The following is a 24,267-nucleotide window of genomic DNA, read 5'->3' as shown; positions in this document are numbered from 1 at the left end:
GAAGTATCTTCATCTTCTGGACATACTGTCAAGCCTCCTCTGTGCATGAGAAATCCTATCAATTTTTTGCTACTGTTCTTAATATAGAGAAAACTTCTTTGGAAGATTAAAAGGAATATCATCTTCCTTCACAAAATATGTGCAAGTCAAGGTTCTGAAAATTACATATTTTTAGTTATAAGAAACGTAACATAAGTGAAATGAAATTAGTAGGATTTGTAACATTTTCTTCTCCTGGAAGGCATCATACCATTTTAATTATTAACTCTGGGGCTGGAGCGATAGTACAGCGGTTAGGGCATTTGCCTTGCATGTTGCTGATCTGGATTCGATCCCTGGCATCCCATATGGTCCCCCAAGCAATGTCAGGAGTAATTCCTGAGTGTTGAGCCAAAATTAACCCCTGAACATTGCTAAGTGTGACTCAAAAAGTCAAAGATGAAAGTATTAAAATAAAATAAAATTATTAACTCGTATCAAAACCATATTATCTAGCTTTTTCATGATAAGGCTTTCACATGTTTATATGGTTCCTCAATGCCATCAAATATTTTTATTTCATCATTGAGAATAAATATTAAATCTTGACCAAATTGTATCTACTCTTCCATTTTAGGTCTCAAACAGATTCTATAGTTCCTAAGTAAAAATATCTGTAAGATACTTTCACTTATATAGCAAACTATCATCTCAAACTTAGTAGATTACAAAACTATGGTAAACTTAGAAAAGGTTAAAAATAAAGCCATGGGAAATACTTCAGTGAGGAAGAGCACATAAAACACAATTTGGGTAATATTCTAGATTAAAATGATGTGCAGAAATAAGGAAGAATTTTTGAAATTCTGATAAAAATTTGCATTATCATATCAGTTTCTAATAAAACACCATCAATATGTCAAGTGTTATTGATAATGTACAATGCCCTCATAATTCATCAAGACAAGTATAAATTATGATTTTTTTGCCCCTGAACTACACATATGTTAAAAAAATATATTGACTATAAATTTTAAAAGTAAGAAGTTCATAGAGTTTTACTTTTATTTTGTTTTGTTTGCCTATGCTGGCAGTATTCAGGGCTTATTCCTGGCTCTGCATTTAGTATCACTCCTGGCGGGCTCTGAGGACAATATGGGGTGCCAGGGATTGAACCTGGGTTGGCCATATGCAAGGCAAATGTCTTACTTGCTGTACTACCACTTGACCCCTGTTTCACTTTTTAAAAAACCTTAATGACCTCATATACAATATGAGAGTATCTTCCTTCTGAGACTGATATAAAGAATTGATAAAAAATACTGAGAATATTGGTGAATAAGTCATAATATAAATGCTACCTATTGTTTTGTGAAAGATAGTAACAGCATTAGAGTTAAGAACACACACTCTAAAATCATACTACACAGACTATATAACTTATTACCACTTACACAATATCTGACCTTGGACACTTATTCTCTCTGCCTCACTTTCTCCATCAGTATAACAAGATCATATCTAACTCCTTGAGTGTCTGAATTCAAAAGTTAAAATAAAATGCTTCTTTAGCACAATAAACAGCAAAACAGAGATGGTCCTAGGGCATTACACTAAATAAATAAACAAACTAGAGTAAGATAATTATGAAATAATTACAGCAAAATGATGGAATCTAAAACACAAACCCCAAACAAAGATATTCATAGATAATAAAAACAAATTTGGTGATTGTCAAGAGGTAGAGAAATAACCAGGATCAGAAGCCTGAGAACTTGTGGGTGAAGGAGTTGAGACTTAGACTTGGGACCCAAAAGTAAAAAGTTTTAAAAATTTAAAATAATAAAATTCCCTGTGAAATAATAAAATGTAAGTTAAAACGTTTCAACTAACAAAAATCTTCCTGTAACAACATACAAGTATTTAAAAAAATTGTCAGACTTCTGATTTGAATCAAGAAAGAGGGTAAAAAATTTCTCAATTCATTTTCCTGAGGATATTTATTTCTGTGAAAATAACTTAAATGGACTTTGAATCACTAATCTGGAATATTTATTACTTATAGATAGTAAAATCAAACAGGAAACAGTCCGAATGAATGTCTCTAAAACATAGACCACAATGAGCTACTATACTACCACCACATTATCAGCGCCAGGAAATGCTGATGGTGGGTTGGGGATGGGGATCACGCAGGCTATTGGGGAGGGGAGTATTACTAAAGCTGAACTGAAAACTAAAATTGTAAAACACAAATAAAAATCACCCATCATGGTTGAGGGTAAGTAGGAACAACAAAGAGAAATATTCTAAAAACCCAAACAGAATCTATCGTGCATAAACACACACACACACACACACACACACACACACACACACACACACACACGAACACTTTTTTAACAAAAGGAGAATGGGACTAAATTATTAGAATATAGTCATCTCAAATAATAATAAGTAGGAGGAATATACCATCTGTGAGGATGGAAATAATGTGATTGATTTTAGGCTATTTATCCTTTTTTCTATTTAAAAAGGTTTTTTTAAACTATTTTAAATACTTATTTTACTCCACTCATATATCATTTTGTTACATCTTTATCTAAACTCACTTTCCAATATTCAGCTTCACCTTTGTTTAGTTTGCTTTAACTAGTACAATAAATTCTTCCTTTCAAAAAATTTTACTTGAAAATCTCACAGATTATTCTTAAAAGTAATTACTGACTCATATTTTGTGATTATGAAATTAACTTTTTTTCTCCAGGAAAAGCCTTTATTTTAAAAATTATTTTCTGGAATGTTTAGTGAGACACAGTGATTTATGAAATTGTTCATAACAGAATTGTTGCAGGTATACAAAGATCCAACACCAGTCCTACCACCAATATCCCCTTCACTCCAATCATATCCTCAGGTTCACTCCCTCCCCCCGGCCTGGCTCCTTGGCAGGCATAAACAAATTTATTTTATATATTTGGTCCAATAAAACTTAAAGAATGCCAAGTGTATTATCAGAAAATAAATGAATAAAAGTCAATTTGTGATGATTAATTGCTACATGTTTTTAACCTTTCTTAGTCTAGTGGAGAACAACCAAATGCACCATTAGGAGTGCCATACTCAGGGCCACATCATGCAAAGTCTCCTGTCCTTTAAAGGGGCTCCTTTACCACTTCTTGCAAACAGGTTTCAAGGTTTTAGTTCTCTAAGCTATTGCTTGTCCATGAAGTTTTGTATAGTTCATTCAGATCTGAATGATAATCTAGCTTAATAAGAGTATTCATAGAGTGGTATTCATTTCCTTGAGTTTTTGTACTATATCCTTCCATATTTTTCTGGCTTGTAGAGTCTCATTTGATAGATCTGTTGTACATGTTATGGGCTTTCCTTAGTAAGTTTCTTTTCATCTTGCTGCATTTAATATTCCTTCTCTATCTTTGGATTTTGACATTTTGAGCATAATGTGTCTTTTAGTTTTCTTAATTGGGTCTATTTTCACTGTGACTTGTTGGGCCTGTTGGATATAGGTGCCTGTAATTATTAACTCTGGGAAGTTCTTATCAATACTGTTTCTTTTATTTGGGAGTGGGTGTATACCTGGCAATGCTTGGGGGTTACTCCTGGTTCTGCATTCAGGAATCACTCCTGGAAGGCTTGGGGGATGCCAGGGATCAAACCAGGGTTGGCTATGTGCAAGACATGAGCTCTACCCCACTGTACTCTCTCCAGTCCCCCAATATTATTACTTCATTACATTTCACTTCCTGTTTTTCAGGGAATGCCATGATATTTTTTTTTTTTAAAAATCATCATGAGATAGTTACAAGGTTGTTCATGTTTGGATTTCACTCATACAATGTTCTAACACCTGGTCCCTTCACCACTGTACATTTCCCACTAACAATGTACACAGTTTCCCTCCCTCCAACCACCAGTCTGCCTCTAGTGGCCTAGTGGCGGGCAGTTTTCTTTTTTTTCTCTGTCTTTTTTTCCTTTTGAGCATTATGGGTTGCAATACAGATACTGAAAGGTTATCATGTATATACCTTTACCTACTTTCAGCACTCAATTCTTGTCCAGAGTGATCATTTCCAACTATTGTTGTCATAATGGTCCCTTCTTTATCCTAATTGCCCGCCCCCACCCACTTGTTGCAAGCTTCCAACTGTGGACTACTCCTCCACAACTTTGTCACCTCTTGATGATTCTTAGATTGTTCCTCTTGATCTCCTCCTGTAGTTCTTTAATACACTGTTGTTTATTTCTTTTCAGACTATTTTCCACCTTTTGTTGTTTCCTAGTGGTTCCTTCCTTATCTTGCAGCTCCTTGGTCTTTTGCTTAGTTTTTGTTACTCTCCTATTCAGAGCATCTACTGACTTAAAAAAATCACCTGCCATGTTCTTAATTTCTGTCATATCTGATTGCAGTCATTTTTTTCATTTTGACTCTCATACTTTCTTGTGTTTTTCTGACTACCTGTGCTATTGTTTATTTAAACTAACTAAACACCCTCATCATAGTGTCACTGAGGATTTACTGGTGTTTATGACTTCAGTGGTACTGTTTTCCTTTATTCAGCTTGGTGGGCTTCTGTATATTTCCCCCATTACTTTTGCAGTGTTCTTGCTGTGCTGGGGTGAGTGTTTGTAGATAATCCCTCTGAAAGATGCTGAAAGATTAAGCTGTAGATTGCTTTCAGTCATCTCTGCCCACCCTGGGATGGTTGAGGCAGCAAGAATAAGGTCAGAAAGGAGCCGTACTGTGGGACCTTAATATGGTGTAGGTTGGGTGTGAAGGCTATTGGAACCCACCTGGTAGGGAGGGGTTATGCTACCCCCTCTTCACCATTCCAAAATAGTCCCAGTCATATCAGCCAGTGGTGAGCCTCAACTGGGACCATGGAGCAGTAAGCATAAGGTTGGAAAGAAGCTGTGGTAAAGACCCTTAATATGACACAAGTCAGGCATGGAGGCATCTTAGAATCACCCAGTAGAAGGGGTAGGGGGTACTTTGCCACCCATTCTGGAATAGGCCCAGCTGTATCAGTCAGAGACAAGCCTCACCTGGGATAGTGGATAATGGAGCAGCAAGCAGATGGTCATAATTAACTTTTTCATTTTTTTGCTTTTTGAGTCACACCCAGTGATGCACAGGGGTCACTTCCTGGGTCTGTACTCAGGAGGAATTACCCCTGAGCGGTGCAAACCTGGGTCAGCCGCGTGCAAGGCAAACCCCTATGCACTTTACTATTGCTCCAGCCCCATGAACATTTTATGTACAGCTATTTACATCCAAATATTTCCATTGTAATATCTGACATTACTGGAATGCTAGTTTTTTTTTCACTTGTTGCTTCTGTTCTCTATTGAAATAGACTGCTTTGGTAAGTATATAACAATCCTCAACTATACATGAATTTCTGCAAGTGGTCAAGGTAGTTCCAGATGATGCTGACTCTCTGGTTCGGTTCTCCACTACTATGAATGTAAGACTTATTATCTAGACCAGACAGCAGTTTCTCTAAGTATCTACTTCCTTGATAGCTCTGTGCTGCTTCAGGACTACATATACTTGGACATCTCTGTATTTTCTATTTATACTGCTGTTGCTATTAGCATGTAATTTGTTCTTTATTTTTTCTATTTTTTTAAAAATTTTATTGAATCACTGTGAGATAGTGATAAGCTCTCATGTTTGGGTTACAATCAATCCCTCCACCAGTGCACATTCCCCACCACCAATCTCTCTGGTATACCCCACCCTTTCCCACACTCCTTCTGTCTCCATGGCAGACATGATTCCCCATAATCTCTCTCTACTTTTGGGCATTACGGTTTGCAATACAGGCCCTGAGAAGTTATCATGTTTAGTCCTTTATCTACTTTCTGCACACATCTCCCATCCCAACTGATTCCTCCAGCCATCTTTTTCTTAGTGATCCCTTCTCTATTCCAGCTGCCTTCTCCCCTTTGCTCATAGGCAGGCTTCCAGCTATGGAGCAATCTATCTGTCCCATGTATCTACTGTCCTTAGGCGTCAGTCTCATGTTATGTTGTTTTGTACTCCACAAATGAGTGCAGTCCTATGTCTGTCCCTCTCTTTCTCACTCATTTCACTTAGCATGATATTTATTAGCAAAGTTCATGACTTCATCTCTCCTAACAGTTGCATAGTATTCCATTGTGTAGATGTACCAAAGTTTCTTTAACCAGTCATCTGTTCTAGGGCACTTGGGTTGTTTCCAGATTTTGGCTATTGTGAACAGTGCTGTAATGAACATATAGGTACAGATGTCATTTCTACTGTGCTTTTTTGCATCCTCGAGATATATTCCCAAAAGTGGTGTTGTTTTTTATTAAGTAGAATGTGAATAATGTATCTCTGGATATTTCCTTTATTTCTAAAAATATTAATATATCTAAATAATTTATATCATAAACCAGTTGTTCAAATACTCTACAAAATAATTTAAAAGAAAATAAACCTATATATAATATTATACAATATATGTAGATATATCTCATGTAAGAGTTGTAAGAATAGTAATTATCATGGTGCCATAGATATGGTCCTTTTACCCAAAGTAGATAAATTTTATAGTGTCATTTTATATACAGAAGTTTGTTGTAGATATATTTTCATGTATTCAAAGAATATATGGTTATAATCCATTAATATAATAATCACATCTTTGCTGAAGTAGACTTGACATTGCAAATCATTTTTTTCTATTGTAACGATCAGCATTGTGCCAATCACCTCTATCTCTGTGAACCCAGTGGTTTATTTTAAATAACAATGCAAGTCTAAATATGAAACTCCCTGGTCATAATGTATAGTTAAAATACGAATGAATGTTCTCAAATAATGTTATTATTATTAAATATCATAAGTTATTTTCCACAAAAGCATGCATATCTGTTCCACAAACTTGCTAATGTTAAGTATCATTAAATTCATCTTCCCCAAATCTGACAATTTTTCTTTGTTAATGTATTTGTAATTGTTCAAACATAATCCCGGCATGTTACTTGTTTTACATTTATGAAAACAGAAATATCTAATGTCACGTTGTTTTGCTTTTACGAAAAAAGGAATGTGAAAAAGAAGATGGGAGGCATCACCTTCTCCAACTTCAAACTGTATTAATTAAACTGTAGTTTAATTACTTCTTCAAGCAGTAATAATTAAAACAGCATGCTTCTGGACTAGAGACAGATTCACAGACCAACGGGATAGAGTTTACTATACTGACACAGACCCTCAAATATATGATCACTTAATTATTGACAAAGAGTAAGAAATGTGAAGTGGAGCAAGGAAAGCCTCTTCAAAAAGTGGTGCTGGGAAAACTGAATAGATACATACAAAACAATGAACTCAGACCTCTGTCTATTGTCAGGCACAAAAGATAGATTAAAATGGATTAAAGACCTCAATATCAATATCACCTCGACATCAGACCAGAATCCATAAGGTACAGAGAGGAAAACATAGGCAGAACCCTCCATGATACTGAAGCTAAAGACATCTTTTATAAAGACATCTTTTTATAAGTGAAACACCATGAGGTACAGTTGTAGATTTACAATTTTTTGTGCTTGGGTTTTGATTATACAATGATCAGATATCCTTCCCTCCACCAGTGCCCATTTTCCACCACCATGGATAATATCCCTCCCACCCCCATCCCCCCATCCTCCCCTGCCTCTGAGGCAGGGCAATCCCTTGTGATCTCTCTCTCCTTTTGGGTGTTGTGGTCTGCAAAAGAGGCATTGAGTGGCAAACATGTTCAGTCCATAGCCTACTTTCGACATGCATCTCCCCTCCTGGGAGGATCCTCCAAACACCCTTTATTTGGTGCTCCCTTCTCTATCTGAGCTGCCCTTTCCTCTAGAATGCCCGGCTGGCCACTAAGCTATGGAGTAATCCTCCTGGTGCTGATCTCAGCTATTCTTGGGTATTAATCTCATATTTTGTTACTTTATATCCCCCAGATGAATGCAATCTTTCTATGTCTATCCCTCTCTTTCTGACTCATTTCGCTTAGCATGATACTTTCCATGTTGTACCACTTGTATGTAAATTTCATGACTTCATCTTTTCTAAGAGCTACATAGTACTCCATTGTGTAGATGTACCAAAGTTTCTTTAACCAGTCATCTGTTCTTGGGCATTCAGGTTTCTTCCAGTTTCTGGCTATTGTAAAGAGTGCTGCAATGAACAAACAAGTGCAGATGTCACTTCGACTATACATTTTTGCCTCTCTGGGATATATTCCCAGGAGTGGTATTGCTGGGTCAAATGGGAGCTCAATTTCTAATTTTTTGAGAATTGTCCATACTGTTTTCCAGAAGGGCTGAACCAGTCGACATTCCCACCAACAGTGAAGGAGTGTCCCTTTCTCGCCACATCCGCGCCAGCATCGGTTGCTTTTGTTCTTTTGAATGTGGGCCAGTCTCTGAGGTGTGAGATGGTATCTCATTGTGGTTTTGATCTGCATATCCCTGATGATTAATGATGTAGAGCATTTTCTCATGTGCTTTTTTGCCATTTGGATTTCTTCTTTGAGAAAGTTTCTGTTCATTTCATTGCCCCATTTTTGGATGGGGTTGGGTGATTTCTTCTTGTGGAGTTTAACCAGTATTTTGTATATCCTGGATATCAACCCCTTGTCAGATGTGTATTCAGCGAATATCCTTTCCCATTCTGTAGACTGTCTTTGTATTTTGGTCACTGTTTCTTTGGAGGTGCAGAAGAGAAGCTAAAGACATCTTTAAAGATCAAACACCACTGACCAAGCAGGTGGAAGCAAAGATAAACAAATGGGACTACATTGAACTAAGAAGCTTCTTCACCTCAAAAGAAATGGTGACAAAGATACAAAAACAGCTCACGGAATGGGAAAAATTATATACTCAATACCCATCATGAAGAGGTTTTTATCCAAGTTATTGAAGGCACTATTAGAACTTCATTAAAAAAAAAAACCTCCAACCCCATCATAAAATGTGAGATGAAATGAAGAGAAACTTCCTCAAAAAAGAAATACAAATGGCCAAAAGGCACATGAAAAAATACTCTTCATCGCTAAGGAAGATGGAAATCAAAACAATGAAATATCAACTTACACCACAGAGATTGGCACAAATCAAAAAGAACAAGAACAAACAGTGCTGGTGCTGATGTAGGGAGGAAAGGAATCTCATTCATTGTTACTGGGAATGCCAACTGGATAACAATATGACATTGCTCAAAAAACTAGAAATTGAACTTCCATATGACCCATCAATACCACTTCAAGGAATATACCCCTGGGGGTGCAAAAACAAATAGCAAAAATGACATTCTGCACTTGTAAGTTCATTTCAGCACTGCTCACAATAGCCAGAATCTGGGAACAACCTAAGTACCCTAGAACAGACAACTGGTTAGAGAACCTATGGTACATCTACATAATGGAATATTATACAGCTGTTAAGAAAAAATAAGTTATGAAATTCACTTATAACTGGATGGACGTGGAGAGTATCATGCTGACTAACACAAGTTAGGAGAGACAGACACAGAATGACTACACTCATTTGTGAGATATAAAAAAACACTCAAGGACAGTAGAAACAAGGGCCAGGAGGATTGCTCCACATTTGGAAATCTGCCTCAAGTCCTGGGGGAGAGGGTAGTTGGGATAGAGAAGGGACAGTTATGACAATGATGGTTGGAAGGGAACACAGACTGTGTGCTGAAAGTAGGTAAAGGACCAAACTTCATGATGGCCTCTCAGTATCTGTGTTGCAAACAATAATGTCCAAATGTGTGTGTGTATGTGTGTGTGTGTGTGTGTGTGTGTGAGAGAGAGAGAGAGAGAGAGAGAGAGAGAGAGAAACAGAGAGAAAGAGAGTGCCTGCCACAGAGGGGTGAAGGATAGGGGAATATTGGTGTTGAAAAATGTACACTGGTGGAGGAATGGGTGTTGGAACACTGTATGAGTGAAAGAAACCTGATCATGAAAGTCAATATATATTATCTATCTCTCTGTCCCATAAATATTGTATTTTAACTACAATTTTAAATAAGCTTATTTCATGATTCATTTAAAAAAATTTTTTTAAAGAATGTCTTGATTCCCCGCGCCTGCACCCCAGCTGGAGATGCCATGGGCCATTTGTCCTGCCCCCAGCCACTGTTTCTCCAGTGCAGTACCACCAACTTTCTCCACCAGCACAGTTTACAATAGCCAAAATCTTGAAAAAACCTAAGTGGCCTAGAACAGATGACTGGTTGAAGAAATTCAGGTACATCTACACAATGGAATACTATGCAGCTGTTTGAAGAGATGAAATCATGAAATTCACATATAAGTGGATGGACATGGAGAGTATCATGTTAAGTGAAATGAGTCAGAAAGAGAAGGACAGACATAGAATGACTGCAATCATTTGTGGAATATAAAGTAGCATAATGTGAGACTAACACCTAAGGACAGAAGAGATACACACCAGGAGGATCACACCATGGTTTGGAAGCTGGTCCCATGTGCTGGGGGAAAGGAAGTTGGAACAGAGAATGAACCACTAAATAAATGATGATTGGAGGGATCGCCCAGTATGGGAGATATATGCTGAAAGTAGACCAAGGACCAAACACAATGACCTCTTAGTATCTATATTGCAAATCATAATGCCCCAAATTAGAGAGAAGAATTGTACCTGCCACAGAGGCAGAGAGTGGGGTGGGATGGGGGTGGCAGGCGGGACACTGGGAACAATGGTGGTGGAAAATGTGTATTGGTTGAGGGATGGGTGCTGGAGCATTGTTTGACTGAAACGCAATCATGCACGTTTATAACTGCAACTCACGGTGACCCAATAAAACTTTTTTTTTTAAAAAAAGAATGTCTTCTACACCTTTACTTTGTGTATTTTACTCCTGAATATGATAATTTTCTTATTAGTCTATAACATTTCATTTCAAATATTTTAAAAATATTATGTCAAATACTAGTTACTTGCTTTTGATTACGTTTAAAGATTACAAAGCACTGACAATAAAATAAATTTCTTTTTATTAAATAAGCTTACTTGAAAACAACAAAATTAATAAAGTAGATAATGTCTATGCATTGGTATTGAAAATAAATTTTAATTTTATTCAAACAACAATGCTACTCTTTTAAGTAATCTTCAGGAACTGTTTTCTTTATTATTATGTATTTGATTTTGGCCACACTTGTTTGTGTTCAAGAGTTATTTGAGGCTCTGTGCTCAGGGAACAATCCTAGGGCCTCAGGAAATCATATGGAGTGCCAGAGATTGAACCTGGGACAGCTATATACAAGGCAAGTACCCTCCCTTCTGTACTATCTCTCTGGTTCTACAGGAACTATTTTAAATCATGGAAATAACTGTATAATTATAAAATCAAACTACTCTTTATAGTTAAAAATCTAACTGACATTTAAGCTGTGTTACTATTCAATATCACAATGTAGGTAAAGCCAGAACCAATACGCCAAAGGAAAAACTTGCCACTAATAAATTTTATCACAGTTTTCCCATTTAATTCTGTTGAAAATAAGCTAATTTAAAATATAATACTTATGGGCCAGAGAGACATAATATATGACTTAAACAGAATGTTTTGAGCTCTTCCAGGTGGGGCCCTGAAAGCAGCCAAGTGTTTTCAGGGTGGCCTGGAAAATCCCCTGCACTGCCAGGACAGAGCACACTGTATCCTCAGGCGCTCTCACTGAATTGCTGGCTGATTTTACCCAGAAGTTCTGGGTAGGATCCCTAGATCCCTTGTGTACCTCATAGGAGGCCCCCCAAATAAACAAATAAAATGCATTATGTAGTGGTTTATTTACCATTAATATCTCCTACAATACCATTTTATAGGCATTCTTATTAATGACTGCTGCCATATCCAAAGATGGCTGGAGCGATAGCACAGCAGTAGGGCATTTGCCTTACATGTGGCCGGCCCGGCCCACCTGAGTTTGATTCCTCTGCCCCTCTTGGAGAGCCCGGCAAGCTACCAAGAGTATCTTGCCTGCACAGCAAAGCCTGGCAAGCTACCCGTTGGCGTCTTGGATATGTCAAACACAGTAACAACAAGTCTCACGATGGAGACGTTACTGGGCCCGCTTGAGTAAATTGATGAACAACGACAGTGCTACAGAGCTACAGTGCCATATCCCCAGAAAAAAATATTTCAGATATTAATCCAACTATATCAATAATTTTTCTGAATAGAAATGTTCTCAATATTCTAAATGTATCAAAAGACAGACTCGGGGCAGGGGGCTAGGAAATAACTCCAATTGTAAAACATAAGCCTTACATGTACAAGGCTGAACTTGATTCCTGATATCACAAGACCTGAGTACCAGCAACCAGTTCAAACATCACAGTGGGTAGCCCAAATCTTACCCACCAGCACTTTTGGGTTTGGTCACTACTGAAGAAGAAGTACAGTGTCTGGTTGTTAACTCAAAGAGCTGAGTGGGTGATATGCATGCAGGAGGCCTGGATTTTATTCCCAGCGCTAAAAAGTCTTACGATGCACCACCAGAAGCATCTACCAAGTAACATGCAGGGAATAGTCCCTGAGCACCCTCATATAGTTCAAAACCCCATAACTCAGGAACAAAACAATATTGTCTGAGAAGATCAAGAAATCAGAAGACAAGCTATATATTGTCCATAAGAAACACACTTTAAATATAAACACATATAAAAATTAACAGGAAATTGAGGAGCTGGAGATATAGTTTAAGGTTCTTGTCTTGTCTGCAACTGACCCACGCTTGATCCTTTTAGTGTTCATGGTTCTCTTAAGAACCACCAGAGTGACGACTGAGCAAGAGCAGGAGTAGCCACTGAGGACTACCAGGTGTGGCCCCCCAAGCCAAAATAAAGAAATAAATACAGAAAAAAAACCCCACGGTATTTTAGTAGTTAAAAGAGAACATGGACAGTTATGTAAATTGCTCACAGAGAAGACATTGAATAAATTTATCGGAGATAAATATGACCATTACTCAATCATGATTATGTCAATTCTCCAAAGAGTACATTTAAAAAAATGAAACACGGAGCTGGGGAGATTTCATAATGGGTAAAATGCTTGCCTTGCATACAGCTGACCTGGGTTCAATTCCCAGCACCACATATGGTCCCCCAAGCACCACCATGAGTGGCTGTAGGATAACATTGGTTTGCCCTTTCTCCCTTGCCATAGGGAGCTTAGGTTTATTTGGTTACACCCATCATAGTGCTCCCAAGACACTCCCATTCCTCTGTGTTTATCTTTAACTTCTCTGTGCTGCTTGCCCTATCTGTTAATCACCTATATCCCTAAATCAGACCCTGTAACTTGTAAGGTCAGATCCTTCTAAAGACTCTGGATTTTGTATTTGTAAGTGAAATAGTGCTTTTATCTTTCTCTTATGTCCTTCGCATAGTTTACTTTAGAGCAATGTCCTTTTTGCATAGACACAGGAAGATAGTTAATGCTATGCTTTTGTAACTGTGAATTAATTGACCCCAAATAATATTTATTTCTGGACATCTGTCATGTTTAGTTGACTTAAGCCTTATTTACCCTAATTCCTAGAACCCCAGAAGCAGGGTCCCAACGAAGGGACTGAATAGATCCAGGACAAGCTGTAAGCTACCCTGGCATTGAAACAGGATAGGCCGAGTGTCCCAACTTATAAAACTTGTAAGTTAAGAGCATGGTTGTGGACAAATTCTCTCATGACTCAAAGAGAAATGACTGGACAAGGACCCTGCAGGGATTAGGAAGGACTGATCTGGCCTGAGGACAGTCGTCTGGGTTCTATAGCAAGATATCCCCAGGAGAGCCCTATAAGCTTAACACATCTCTTACTGTGTCAATACAAAATGACTAGAAAGATTACTAAGAAGTAAAAGTAAGATGATTGTCTATGGACTAAGGAAAGAAGTATGCCCTTAGATGAAATTTTTCCCTTGATCAGATCTTACATCAAACATGATTGCCTCTCAGTATCTATGTTGCAAGCAATAATGCCAGAGAGAGAGAGAGTGAGAGAGAGAGAGAGAGAGAGGGCGCATTTGCCATAGAGGCAGGTGGGGTGTGGGGATGGGGGGGTGATGCGAGGGAACCTGGGAACACTGGTGATGGGGAATGTACTTATTACTTATTACTTATCCCAGTAATAAGCTGGGAAAGTGGTGGAGGGATGGGTGTTGGAACACTGTATGACTGAAATTCAATCACAAATAGCTTTTTAAGGGTATATTTCACCATGATTCAATAAAAAAGTTTTAAAATAAGTCAGTGATAATATGATTCAACAATCTAGTCTAACTAATAAGTAGAGAGCATTAATGTAGTTTGTCAGACAAATTCCGTGATTTCAGTGTTTTGGCTTACACAGACCTTAATTTGTCAACTTTCTAATATTGTGAAAGTTGCTAATAACAAATATTGCAATGTGAGAGGCTATGAAGGACTATAAAGCAACAGGAACTTTCTTAAATAAAGCACATTGAAAGAAAAAAATTTACTCTGTTGTATTTAAAACTAATTGTAGTGCTTCATGTAATATTAGCTAAATAACATACCTAAAATATCATATGACATATACATTTTATTATACTTATCACATAATAAATTTTTATTAGTAGAGTAATTATTAATTTGAAATGGTTTTTGTTATTCAACAACAAATAAGTTACTAGAATATTTATTCAGATATAACTACATGTCTATGTTTTCCTATTTAAAATAAATACCTACTTAAATAATTGATATACCATATTCTCACTTGATTGACAATTTAATATTTTTACATATATTTGCAGATGAGTTCAACTCAGCAAAATCAATTTTAGAATATCTGTATCACTTTAAAAAGACACCTATATACTTTAGTGGACAATGATATATTCTTATTCCTTTTACCCCTGAATTAAGGCAACCACTAGCCTACTTTTTATCTCCATGATTTGCCTATTCTATATGTTACATTGAAGTGGAATGAGGTAATAGGAGAGTTTTATAAACTTGTTTTTTTAACTCTGTGAAATGTTCAGATTCATCCATATTATATTGTGTACAAACACTTCATTACCTTTTTGGATTTTAATATTTTATTTCTTATATATGTCACATTTATATATGTGTAGTAGTGTCATATTTATATATGTGTAGTATATCTACTACCCAACCACTACCATGCTCCAGGCCGCTTTCTGGAGGCTCAAGGAGAGCCTCAGGCATGAATGAAGTCCCACAGAACCCAGGTAATGCAGAACTTTGTGTCCTTAGACTCTGGTCTCAACGGGACCCAGGAGAAGAGATCCTCTGCCTGCTTCCCCCAATCTCCAGTGACCCAGGGGTCACACTCATAAGCCACTTCCTGCTGGTGCCAGATAATCTCCTCATTGGCCACCCTTCAGAACTCATGGCTGCTTCTCCTGGAAGGGAGCATAAAATGAGGCTCTCATAATCATGCCACTGGACTCTGTGCCAGGCTGTTTTCACTCAGTGTGCCCCAGAGTGGGGCACGTAGGAGCCCTCTCCACCCCCAGGGATCCAGCCCTGGCAGCCGACCTCCACTACTCAACTGCCGCCACACTCTGGGCTGCTTTCTGGACTGCAACACATCATAAGACACTTCCTACCCATTTTCCATAATTGCCACACCATATTTGATGGGGTTCAGACAGTAGGCAACAAATCATAGAGAGAAATATATATATGTGTATATATATATACACACACATATCTATTTCTTATATATATATATCTTGGATATATATATACATATATATATATATATATATATATATATATATATATATATCTTGGAGAGCCCGGCAAGCTACTGAGAGCATCCCGCCCGCAGAGGCAGAGCCTGCCAAGCTCCCTGTGGTGTATTCAATATGCCAAAAAGAGTAATGATAACAAGTCTCATTCACCTGACCCTGAAAGAGCCTCCAATTGTTGGGAAAGACAAGTAGGAGAGGCTGCTAAAATCTGAGGGCTGGGAGGAATAGAGACATTACTGGCGCCCGCTTGGGTAAATCAACGAACAACAGGATGACAGTGATGACAGTGATATGTCACATTTGCTTTACTCATGTGTCAATCAATGGACATTTAGTTTATGCCTACCTTTCGGTTGTTATTAATATCACTGCTATAAAAACAATGCCTTAATAATTACCAACTTCTTGTATAGTATGGTTAGATACTGTAAAAGAATTTAGGTTTCCTTAATCTCTTTCCTAAGTATGCCCATAGCTCTATGAATGAATGTAACATTCAGATTTATGTGAATAAGTCAGTCTTTTGTTTGTTTGGGGATACATCCTTCAAAGCTCAGGGCTTACTTCTGGCTGTGCACTCAGGAATTATTCCTCAAGGTGCTAGGGGACCATATGGGATGTGGCAGATCAAACCCACCTCAGCAGAGTGCACGGCAAACATCCAAAACACTGCACTATCACTCCAGCTCCATGAATATATCAGTCTTAAAGTACTCTTACAGATATTTAGGGAACAGATTTTAACCTTTAAAATATCTGGTTAAAATTGACATTTGGTCTAAATTAGAATCCATAACTTCAGGCACACAAAATTTTAAACAATTTTAAAATTGTTTTCAACAGTCCTATTTATCCATTATCAATTTCAGTCTCTTCACAGAGAGATGGAGTCTCTTCATATAGAATGAGGCCAGTCATCTATTTTTTAGGGTTTGTCCCCCCTGTAGTTGGAGAAACTCTCAGTCAGGTCACATAATAAAGATTACTTGGGAAAATATTGTATTAATTAATTTTTGGCTTGGGACCACACCCAGTCCTGGCTACGTGCTCTGGGAACGCTCTTGGTGGGGCATGAGGGACTATATATATATATATAAGTGCTGGGGATCAAATTTGCGTTGGTTCCATGCCACACAAGCATCTTACCAACCATTTTATCTCTTCAGCCACAGGAATGAAATTTAAAAGAGTTTTAGCTCTATACTCCTCCTTCTGGTAATTTTAGGTTATATATATGAATAATATGGACTTTTACTTCTCCCAAGCTACCCTTAAATCTAAGTACATAGAAGAGGAATTAGAAAAGTTAAAAGTATCAAAATGTTTCCTACTTTTATTTAGATATAGCCATGTTTTTAGGGAATAAATGTTCCTTAAACTGATGTACAACTTTGGTCAATCTGTAGAGACCCACAGAAAAATTTCAAGTGTTCCTGAATGGGCACAAAAAAGTCACGTTATAATATTTATAGTTTTCATAGAAAATACTTTTATTTGATTCTAAGATGATGGCTTAAAAGGAACAAAGCAAGCTTTGCATTCAGGAGCCCTGGGTTTGATCCACAGTACCACATGGTCTCCTGAGCACTGCTAGGGGTGGTCCAAATTATCGTCAACCAAAAAACTGTCACTGTCCTCCCATTGTTCATCGATTTTGCGCAAGCGGGCCCAGTAACATCTCCATTGTGAGGCTTGTTGTTACTGTGTTTGGCATATTGAATACTTGTTGTTAGTGTGTTTGGCATATTGAATACGTCACGGGTAGTTTGCCAGGCTTTGCTGTGCAGGCGAGATACTCTCGGTAGCTTGCCCGGCTCTCCCAAGAGAGAGAGCCGACTCAGCCAGACCAGCTGCGTGCAAGGAAAACACCCTACCACTGTGCTATCGCTCCAGCCCCAAAATCACCAAATTATTATTTAATTGTCAGTTTTTCAAAGAGAAGGAATTTGCACCTTAAATATATGTAACTTTTCTGATATGTAAATTTCTTAAGCCATTAATTACCTTCAAAATATAATACTCCTTGGAAGATCTGTACAAGGTATTATTAAAGGGTGGTCATCTGACAATTTCTTGTTCTTTTTTATTTTTTGCGGAAGAGTATATTTTTCAGTCTTTTTTTTACAGTTTGGTTTGTTCGGGGACCACACGAGACAACGCTTAGGGATTACTCCTGGTTCTGTATGTAGTAAAGAATTACTCCTAGTTGTGCTCAGCATACTATATAGGAGGCCATATATCAAACAAGGGTCAGCCATGTGCAAAACAAGTGCCTGGTCCACTGTATTATTCCCCCGGCCACAAAGTTTTCAAAGTCTTTATGCTAAAGTTATATATGTTATAATTACAGATGAACTTCAAAAACATTATACTATCAAAAGAAGACACTAAGAAACAACCATGTTATGATTCTATCTACATAAAATACCCTGGATACAAAACTCACAGGGACAATATAAATTTATGGTTTCTAGGGCTTGTAGAGGACTGGAGCAATAGTACAGCGGTAGGGCATTTGCCTTGCATGCAGCCAGCTGGGCCAAGTCAGGTTTGATTCCTCCACCCCTCTCAGAGAACCTGGCAAGCTACCGAGAGTACCTCGCCCGCACGGAGAGCTTGGCAAGCTACCGGTGATGTATTCGATATGCCAAACACAGTAACAACAAGTCTCCAATGGAGATGTTACTGGGCCCGCTCAAGCAAATCGATGAACAACGGGAGGACAGTGACAATGACCGTGACAGTAACAAGTCTCAAAACGAAGACATTACTGGGCCCGCTCAAGCAAATCGATGAACAATGGGAGGACAGTGACAGTGACAGGACTTGTAGAAATGGCAAACAGAAGGATGATAACCAAAAGTTACTGGCCACACGTAGCTGTGCCCATGTCTTACTCCTGGCTCTACACCCAGGGATCACTTCTGTCAGGACTCCAGGGAGACCATAGGGCCAGGGGTTGAACCCAGGTCAACAGCATGCAAGGCAAATTCCTACCCACTATATTCTCTCAGGCCTCTGGGTTTCTTTTCGAAGTAATGAAAATGTTCTGAAATTGCTTTTAGCGGTAGCTGTACAACTTTGTCAACTGGTAACATTCACTGAATTAATTAAATGGGAGAACTGTATGGTAAAACAAACTTTATTTCACTAGCTATTACCAAAATATAAGAATGAACAATTTATTTCAATGTTTAATGTTTAAAAAGTGATGGAATGGGGTAGAAAATCAGAAAGGGTATGAAAGAGTGAAGCATCACACACATCACAGGTTCAAATCACACGCAGTGTGTATACTGTGTGTGTACACACGCTTACATACAAACTCAACCAACAAAAGAAAACACATTTTTCTCAAGTACACATGGGTCACTTGATGTGATGCCCTTCATCAGTGTGGCCAAAGTGCACAATATCATCCTGTGGGGTGGGGGGACACTGGAGACATGTGGAGGGGGGGTATCCCCATTGCCTTGGGTGCCACTAGGAGCACCCAGAAATTATATTTTTTCTGAAAAGTTTCACAGGCCAAGTAAGTCTGGGAATCTCTATTCTCTATGTTAGGTCATAAAACAAGCTCCCTTAAAACTAAGAGTTAACTGTCACTGTCCTCCTGCTGTTCATTAATTTGCTCAAGCGGGCCCAGTAACGTCTCCATTGTAAGACTTGTTGTTACTGTTTTTGGCATATTGAATACATCATGGGTAGCTTGCCAGGCTTTGCCATGCGGGCGAGATACTCTCGGTAGCTTGCTGAGCTCTCTGAGAGGGGTGGAGAAATCGAACCCGGCTCGGCCAGGCTGGCTGTGCGCAAGGCAAACGCCCTATCGCTCTGCTATCACTTAACAAAGAGGAAAAATTGTTAAGAAAAAGAAAAAAATTAATTGAAAAGGAAAACTTTTAACATGTTTGTCTTCTTGATTTGTAATTTCTCATGTATATAGATTGTTCCTTAATGCAGACATTATTAAAGAAATCCAGAGGGGCTGTGGATATAGCTCAGTGGCAGAGTGCATGATTTGCATGCAGAAGACCCTTTCAATGATCTTCTGCACCAGAAATTAAAAACTACAGGCATTATTAGATTACTGATAAAAAATATTTTTAACTCAAAGAAATGTCAAATATACATCTGAACCAAACAGCACGTGCAAAACAAAACATTTACTTTTCTAATACAATCTTTAATTTATTCAAGTTGGGGGCAACCGTTTCTGGCAGTGTTTGGGACCTTGGGGCCATTCCTAACAGAAGTCCTTTCAAAGATTAGGCATATACAGGCCCCTCTGCTTGAGCCATATCTGTGTCCCCTTATAATTTCTTTTTAAAGTTCATTTTACCTTTATTGTTTGTCTGCTTGTCTGAATTCGTTGATCAGATGCTTGCTGCTGCTGAAGGAGCTTTTCATTGACTTCTTTATATTCTTTAACAGACAATTCGGCTGTTTTCTTGGCATTCTGAAGTAAACTGTTTTGTTGTTGTAAAGATATTATCCGTTCGCGTAATACAAAAATGTTGCTGTTTGATTTCTGGGAAGATGTATTTTTCCACTTTTCTCTGTTAGCTATACAAAAAGAATGCTGCTAATCATATCTTTAAATAACATGAAATTAAAAAGGCATTAAATTCATAAGAGTTCTTACCTCTGGTAGGAATTGTTGAACAGGAACTCCTTTGACTACTGTTACTCTTCTTTTGAAAAGCTGGCCTTTTTGCGTTCTTATAGTAAAAATCCTAATTTAAAAGATCCATAACAATATAATTAGTATAAAATTTATCTACATTTAAAACATTTTAATTTGTTAAAATTTCTCATACATTAAAATTCTTTTTTTTCTCCCCTAGTTGGATCCCTGTGAAACACACAGTTTCAAAGTAAGTTGTTCATGATTGGGTTTCAATACACCCTTCCCTTCATCAGTGTATATTTCCCATCACCAATGTCCCCAGTTTCCCTCCAGTCACCTCCCCCCTGACAGCCTGCCTTTCTGGCAGGTACTTTTCTTCTTTCTCTCTGTCTCTTGTTCTGTTTCTCTCTCCTTTGGGGCATTATGGTTTGCAATACAGGTACTGAAAGGTTACCATGTTTATCCCTTTACCTACTGTCAGCACTCAATTCTTTTATAGAATGATCATTTCCAGCTATCGTTATCTCAGACACTAAAATTCTATAATTGACACTAAGGCCTCACAAAGTGAACCTAATAGGTACATTAAAGTTGACCTCACTGGCAGCAGACATATATACAAAATCAATAAAAAATAAAGCAAGAATAATCCATTATTCAAATTATTCCCTGGAAACCTAAGGTGATTTTTATCCAATGTAGCTTTCTGTTGTATACAGACTGAGAACACTTCTAACAAATGAAGATTAAATAATATTGATGATAACAAAATAACGTTCTTGAAACTATATTTTTCCTTACTACATTCCAATATACAGACTGTAAATAAAATGAAATCCTATTGACTTTAGTTCTAAAATGTTTCACCAGTTCAAAAAAGTTTCTCAACTCAAAGTTTATTGTTTTTATTTTCATTTTATTTCAATGCACAGTGCTCGGGGCTACTCCCAGCTTAGAACTTAAGGGTTGCTGCCTATATACTCAGGAGATCATGTAGAGCAGGGAATCATATCAAGGCCCCAACATGCACAACATATGCTCCAGTCCTTTAAGCCATCTCCTAAGCCACCAACACAAAACTTTAAATAGCACTGTAGCACTGTCCTCCCATTGTTCATTGATTGCTCGAGTGGGCACCAGTAATGTCTCCATAGTGAGACTTGTTGTTACTGTTTTTGGCATATCAAATACGCCATGGGGAGCATGCCAGGACCTGCTGTGTGGGCGGGATACTCTAGGTAGCTTGCAGGGCTCTCTGAGAGAGACAGAGGATCGGCTGGATCGGCTGCATGAAAGGAAAACGCCCTACCCACTGTGCTATTGCTCTAGCCCAAAACTTTAAATAGCAACATGTTTACAAGTATTACAAACCCTAATTATAAGACATGTTGTGTTTAAGCATCCATCAAAGAATGAATGAATGAATGAAAAAGATATAACATTTATTTACAATGAAATACTGCTCATCTATAAAAGAGACAAATCTTTCCATTTGTAACAACATGGATGGCTCACCGACAAGTGAGAACTCCCAGAAAACCCAGGTATGTGGGACCTTGTGATTTTGTGGCTGAGAACTCTGGGTTCAACAGAACAGGGAATGGACATCCTCTGCCCGTATCCCCCTATCTCCAACAACTCAGTAATCATGCCCATAAGCCACCCCTGGCTAGTGCCAGATAATGTCATCATCAGCCACCATCCAGATCACACGTCCTTCTCTCCCAGAAGGGAGAATAACATGACGCTCGCCATAACAATGCCACCGGACCCCACACCAGGCTGTTTCACTAGGGGCGCCCCAGAGGAAGTCAGATGAGATCCCTCCCATCTCCAAGGGTCCCAGCACGGGCAGCTGAAAACCTCAAGAACTCAACCCACCATGCTCACAGCCACTCGCCACATGCTCAGGCTGTGCCTTACCTTCGAGTGAACCTTTACCTGAACCTTGAGGCTGCATTCATGGCTGCTCTACACTTCATATGAAACACCCTACCCATTCTCCAAGAGTTCTGCACCACATTTGATGGTATTCAAAGTAGGATGCAACCAACATTAGGGGGAAATATTACATTATTTCGGTTCTGCTTTGGGGCAGGGATTGGGGTGGAAACACCAGAAATATGGTAGTAGGAAAGTATAATGATGGTGGGATTGGTGTTTGAATATTAAATGTAATAAAATATTATGAGATACTTTATAAAATAAAATAATTGAAAAAACAATATGGATGGATATGCAGCAGCACAGATCCAACAACATAGATGGGTAAAAAAAATTATACAGAGAAAGACATATAGCACATGATTTCACTTTTATGTAATACATATAGAAAATAGAGTTAAACTCAATTAGAACATAAATTTGAGGAACAATAGACCAATTTTTGCTTATCTAAAGCGAATGGAAAGAGCAGTGGGCAAATAGAGACAAAGAGGACAAACATCTATAGCACTGATAAGGACTTTAAGTGTATAGTACATACACAAGTCAATTTAAACAATACAAAATTTAAACAATATATAATGCAATATTATTGAAAAACACTTTAAAAATATTTAGACAGAATTAATGACCTTTGTAGGATAACACTGTTTCGTCCTTCCTTAGGTAGCTTACGTTTATTGGGTCACAGCCATCCCAGGGCACTGAACTTGTATTATAAGTTAATATTGCCTTTCTCCTCTCCTTATGTCTTTTGAATAGTTTACCTTAAAGCAATGTCCTTTCTGTATAGACACAGGAAGACAGTTAATATTATGCTTTGTAACTTGGGAGTTTATTGACTCCAAATAATAATTACTCCTGGACATCTGCTTTATTGACTCAATTGCCCTTAGTTCCTAGTACCCAAAAAGCAGGGTCCCAAAGAGGGACTGAATGGACCCAGGGCAAGCTGTGAGCTACCCTGGCATCGAAATGGGCCAGGCCAAAGTGCCACGATACTCAACTATAAGTTGAGGGCATGATCATGGACAAATGCTGTCATGATCCAAAAGTAAGTAACGAAGAGACTAGGACCCTGCTGGGGCTAGGAAGACTAATCTGGCCTGAGGACTGCGGAATGTATAGTGAAATGTTTATATCTCTTACTGTGCTCACACAGAACAACATTGCTAAAAAATATTAGAAGTAGATTTACTAAAACTATTTAAGTAGATTACTAGCTGAGGAAAGAACACACCCTTGTTAGGATCACACCCTTGAGCGGATCTCCTAGTAATCTGGAGTAAAAGGTAAAGGCCCTCCCGTTGATCGTCGATTTGCTCGAGCGGGCCCAGTAACGTCTCCATTGGAGACTTTGTTGTTACTGTGTCTGGCATATCGAATACTCTCGGTAGCTTGCCGGGTTCTCCGAGAGGGGCGGAGGAATCGAACTCGGGTCGGCCATGTTGGCCGCTTGTAAGGCGAACGCCCTACCCGCTGTGCTATCGCTCCGGCCCTAATCTGGAGTAATCTCTTTATTTTTATTTATTTATTTTATTTTAGAAGTACTGCATTTTATTTTTTTAAAAAATTTTTAATAGTGAGACATCATGAGGTACAGTTACAGACTTACACATTTTTGTGCTTGGGTTTCAATTATACAATGATCAAATACCCATCCCTTCAGAAGTGCCCATTTCCCACCACCATGGATCCCAGTATCCCTCCCACCCCCCATGCCCCCCCATCTCACCCTGCCTCTGTGACAGGGCATTCCCTTTTGTTCTCTTACTCTTACTGGGTGTTGTGGTTTGCAAAAGAGGCAATGGGTGACAATCATGTTTGGTCTATAGTCTACTTTCAGCATGCTTCTCCCATCCTGGGAGGATCCTCCCAACACCTTTATTTGG

At 38.3% G+C, this 24,267-nt stretch overlaps 1 protein-coding gene across 3 annotated transcripts in view; it reads right to left on the bottom strand.

The window, feature by feature from the left end:
- CNTLN (centlein) overlaps positions 1 to 24,267 on the bottom strand; it is a 277,449-nt gene that overhangs the window by 58,182 nt on the left and 195,000 nt on the right. For all 3 annotated transcript variants that reach the window (XM_056117337.1, XM_056117338.1, XM_056117339.1), the window contains exons 17-18: positions 20,447 to 20,537; positions 20,144 to 20,367 (exon numbers count right to left, since the gene is read on the bottom strand). In XM_056117337.1, the coding sequence (XP_055973312.1) occupies positions 20,144 to 20,367; positions 20,447 to 20,537 (315 nt within the window). The remainder of the gene's footprint in view (positions 1 to 20,143; positions 20,368 to 20,446; positions 20,538 to 24,267) is intronic.

Source organism: Sorex fumeus, unplaced genomic scaffold (assembly GCF_029834395.1).
Source record: "Sorex fumeus unplaced genomic scaffold, SorFum_2.1 ptg000034l, whole genome shotgun sequence".
In the NCBI taxonomy this organism is placed as follows: domain Eukaryota; kingdom Metazoa; phylum Chordata; class Mammalia; order Eulipotyphla; family Soricidae; genus Sorex; species Sorex fumeus.
The sequence above is the reverse complement of the archived record's forward strand: the minus strand, read 5'-3'. Positions and strand labels throughout refer to the sequence as shown.